The 4812-nt window shown below is 49.1% G+C and overlaps 1 protein-coding gene across 5 annotated transcripts in view; it reads left to right on the plus strand.

Moving 5' to 3' along the window:
• Positions 1-3002, plus strand: part of KCNB2 (potassium voltage-gated channel subfamily B member 2) — a 375151-nt gene extending 372149 nt beyond the window's left edge. For all 5 annotated transcript variants that reach the window (XM_019643580.1, XM_019643579.1, XM_019643575.1 and 2 more), the window contains one exon: positions 768-3002. In XM_019643580.1, coding sequence (XP_019499125.1) covers positions 768-2927 — 2160 coding nt within the window. In that variant the 3' untranslated portion in view covers positions 2928-3002. The remainder of the gene's footprint in view (positions 1-767) is intronic.
• The last annotated feature ends 1810 nt before the right edge of the window (positions 3003-4812 follow it).

The following is a 4812-nucleotide window of genomic DNA, read 5'->3' on the forward strand; positions in this document are numbered from 1 at the left end:
CTTCTTATGGAGCCCTTCCTTCTGCATCTGACATCAGGCTGTTACTCTCCGTCTGACATGTCTGCCTGGTCCCAGGATCACCATGGACAGTCTTCAAGGTCTTCTTTACGAAACTTTCCTTGACTGACTGAAGTTGGTGCATAATCTTCCTTCCCCACGTGAGGCTGGCCAGAGGTCCCCATATCCCAGGATGCAGGCTCTCCGGACTCGGTTCCACCTTCAGTGCTTACCACAGAAAGTGTTTGTTCTGTGAGAAGCATCGTTGTGCTGAGTGCCATGTTCTCTCTCCATGTGTCGGTCTGCATTCGTGTTTTCAGTGGTAGACTAGAACTTCTAGAAATCATGGATTCCTTCCGGCTTATGTAGCATGTATGGCGATTCACTTACGGGAACACAAACCGGGTGGTTAAGAGAGAAAAATTATCGATAACTAAGAGAGTAGAGATGATGACTCACCCGAAACTACTCCAGATGGTGGTTTCTCACACAGATGTGCCTAAGACCAATGGCTGAGGGGGGAAGAATGGATTATTTCCCAATCGCTTAGGCCCTAGGATTTAAATGTACACTACTTTAGGCATCTAAGTGCAATGAGCTCATAAAAAGTGAATGTACGTATTTGTATTTGCTGGGGAACTTGGGGTTGTAAAGTTTCCTGTTTGGAATATGTTTGAGCCATGCATGTCCTTTAAGGAATGGTGAATCCATATATCGTCTCCTTAGCAACCAAGGGGGTTTGCTCACTCGGGCTTTCTTCTCTTTTCCAGATCTTGGCCATCGTGTCCATTCTGTTCATCGTGCTGTCCACCATCGCTCTGTCTCTCAACACCCTCCCGGAGCTGCAGGAAACGGATGAATTCGGACAGGCCAACGACAACCCCCAGCTGGCACACGTGGAGGCGGTGTGCATTGCCTGGTTCACCATGGAGTACCTTCTACGCTTCCTGTCCTCGCCCAACAAGTGGAAGTTCTTCAAAGGCCCGCTCAACGTCATCGACTTGCTGGCCATCCTGCCGTACTACGTCACCATCTTCCTCACCGAGTCCAACAAGAGCGTGCTGCAGTTCCAGAACGTCAGGCGCGTGGTGCAGATCTTTCGCATCATGCGCATCCTCCGGATCCTGAAACTCGCCAGGCATTCCACGGGCCTGCAGTCCCTGGGCTTCACCCTCCGCCGGAGCTACAACGAGCTGGGCTTGTTGATCCTGTTTTTGGCCATGGGGATCATGATCTTCTCCAGCCTGGTGTTTTTTGCAGAGAAGGATGAGGACGCTACCAAGTTCACCAGCATCCCGGCGTCGTTTTGGTGGGCCACCATCACCATGACGACGGTCGGCTACGGCGACATCTACCCGAAAACGTTACTAGGGAAAATCGTGGGCGGCCTCTGCTGTATTGCCGGGGTCCTCGTGATCGCCCTGCCCATCCCGATCATCGTGAACAATTTTTCTGAGTTCTACAAGGAGCAGAAACGCCAGGAGAAGGCGATTAAAAGGCGAGAGGCCCTCGAGCGGGCCAAAAGGAACGGAAGCATCGTCTCCATGAACCTAAAGGACGCCTTCGCCCGGAGCATGGAGCTGATCGACGTGGCCGTGGAGAAGGCAGGCGAGCCCGCGCACGCCAAGGTCTCGGCGGATGATAACCACCTGTCGCCCAGCAGGTGGAAGTGGGCCCGGAAGGCTCTGTCCGAGACGAGCTCCAACAAGTCTTACGAGAATAAGTACCAGGAGGTGAGCCAGAAGGACTCCCACGAGCAGCTGAACAACACGTCCTCGTCCAGCCCGCAACACCTGAGCGCCCAGAAACTGGAGATCCTGTACAACGAGATCACCAAGGCGCAGCCTCGCGCGCACCCGAACCCCGACGGCCAGGAGCAGCCCGAGAGGCCCTCGGCCTACGAGGAAGAGATCGAGATGGAGGAGGTGGTGTGCCCGCAGGAGCAGCTGGCCGTGGCGCAGACGGAGGGCGTCCTGGACATGAAGAGCACCTCCAGCATCGACAGCTTCACCAGCTGCGCCACCGACTTCACCGAGACGGAGCGGTCGCCGCTGCCGCCACCCTCCGCGTCTCACCTGCAGATGAAGTTCCCGCCGGATCTCACGGGGACCGAGGAGCAGCACCCAAGAGCCAGGGGCCCCCCTTTTCTAGCGCTCCCCCGAGAGAAAGGGCCTGCGCCCCGGGATGCCACGCTGGACTATGCCCCGGTCGATCTAACTGTGAACCGCGACTCCAGCGGTTCCCAAAGTGGGCTCCACGGCCCAGCGCAGTCCGACAGCACCTCCGAGAGCCCCAAGAGCTCGCTGAAGGGCAGCCACCCGCTCAAGTCCAGGTCGCTCAAAGTGAACTTCAAGGAGAACAGGGGCGGAGCCCCGCAGACCCCGCCCAGCACGGCCAGGCCGCTGCCGGTCACCACGGCGGACTTGTCGCTGACCCCCCCGCAGCTCATCAGCACCATCCTCTTAGAAGAACACCCCCCGCAGGGGGACAGACCCTTGCTGGGCGCTGAGGTTTCAGCACATTGTCAGGGACCTTCCAAAGGGCTGACCCCTCGGTTTCCCAAGCAGAAACTCTTTCCTTTCTCCTCCCGAGAGAGGAGGAGCTTCACGGAGATAGACACAGGCGAAGATGATGACTTCTTAGAGCTTCAAGGGACGGGGCAGGACAGGCAGGCCGACTCCAGCCCCAACTGCTTTGCAGAAAAGCCTAGTGATGGAAGAGACCCTTTAAGAGAAGAAGCCTGTGTGGGCTCTTCCCCACCCCAGGACACAAGTCACAACTGTAGGCAGGACATTTACCAGGCTGTGGCCGAAGTTAAAAAGGACAGTAGTCAAGAAGGGTACAAGATGGAAAACCACTTGTTTGCCCCAGAAATTCATTCCAACCCAGGAGACACAGGTTGTTGTCCCACACGTGAAACCAGCATGTGACTAGTTAGAAAGCAATAAAAAAACAAAACAAACAAACAAAAAAAACTTGTTTCTTAAAAATGCGGTTAACAATGCCTGTGAACTTAAAAATAAATAAAAATGGGAAGCTCCCTCTCCTCACCCCCAAAAAAAAGTGCATAAAATGTTATTTTTGCATGGCATGAACAGTTTCCTTTAAGGACTGTTTAAATAAAGAGCCAAGACTGCATTTTGTAACAAACAAAACAAAAATGACTGAAGAACAGTGAACAAATAAAGAGAGCTCTGTCAGGAAACAGTATTCGGCAATGTCTGACATTTTTTATCCTTTCATTTCAAATTGTAGGCAGATTTTCAACTTTTCTGTTACAATGAATTTTAGAATTTGTACATGAAAGGATGAAATGTCATTGCACGCATTCATAATTGCGAGGAGCAAGGTGCTCTAAGCTTACAAAATGCCTCACTTTGTAAATAACGGGGCCTGGGATGCAAAAGTGTCATGAACCCAATGGAAACAAGTTTTCTAAGACACAGGTACTTCCTTCACAGCTATTGTCTGGAGGAACTGTACAGACTTCTTGTTGCAAAATTGCAACCTCTTCCTAAACCATCTCACATATCTTGCTTTGGATTCTAAAGCTCTTCTAAGTCCATTTGTTCAAAGGAATACAGTATTTTTTATTTCCTTGTGCTAGAATTCATAGGGCGTGTTTTTGGGGATTTTTTTTGGCGCATGCTTAGTTATGGCATTTGTGGTTTTACTTTATAAGTCATGAAAATAGGCAAGATTTAATGACCAGATATCCAAAATTTTGGAATTTAAGTTTGAAAGTTTGCCAATCAATTATATGTCACACCACAGACTATTACAGAAATGCATTTTTGAAAAACCTAAAAATATTTCAAGGGTTATATCATACAGCTAAACTTTTGTTTAATGGCGCTCCACATTTGGAAATCAGTCTTGGTGTGTGTTGTTTTTTTTAATTGTATGTTAGCCATCTAAAGATGACTGTATTTTCCACTTCTATCCAACATAACCCTTTATACCTAAAGATCTGAAGATAGAATGCAGATATGCCAAAAATGGGAATTCTAAAAAAATGACTTTTTTAACAAACTAAAAGCAGAGCTATTGAGACTGCCACAACCCCGCATAGATAGAATTGGGTTTGGAAATGAGTTACCATAAAAACCACCCTGACCTGGTAATGAGTCTTGAGGTATTTCCCAATGGTTGGGAGGGGACATTGTCACTTTGGGAAGGCCACAGATGCCAGCAACACCCTCCAGTAATTGCAGCAACTAGAAACATCCCCTCATGTTTCCAAGGCCCCCAAAGGGTGGTCAGGACTACCCTTGGGTTTTTTGTTTTTGTTTTTGTTTTTTATTAGTTTCAGGTGTACAAAACAATATAACAGACATTTACACACCTCACAAAATGATAATCCCCCTCCCCCAATCTACTACCGACATCATTGTTGAAACCACTCCCAGAATTTTCTACCGAAAACAGTGAAATCCAGAGAAGTTAAGACACTCACTGGTGGTTGCCCCACTGGGAAGGCCTGTGCTGGAACCCAGGTCTTTTGAATCTACTTTGCTTCACAGGAAATTAAGGTGCTAACTCCAGACAGGCAGCTGTCAGTTGTGTGATCCTGGGCGAGTCTCGAAAACCTCCCTCAGTCTCAGTTTTGCCCCAGTAAAAACCTAGAGAACATTATTTCTCAGCTCCCTTAAGCCTTCAAATTAATATGATTCCTTGGTCTCTCAGGAATGTCCAAATTTTGCCTCTGCATAATGCGTTTTGTGTGTGTGTGTGTGTGTGTGTGTGTGTGTGTGTGTGTGTGTGTGTTTCCAGGAAATAAATAGTAGGGGAAATTCTGGGCCAAGTTCAAAGCAC

This window comes from Hipposideros armiger, unplaced genomic scaffold (genome assembly GCF_001890085.2).
Source record: "Hipposideros armiger isolate ML-2016 unplaced genomic scaffold, ASM189008v1 scaffold_80, whole genome shotgun sequence".
Classification (NCBI taxonomy): domain Eukaryota; kingdom Metazoa; phylum Chordata; class Mammalia; order Chiroptera; family Hipposideridae; genus Hipposideros; species Hipposideros armiger.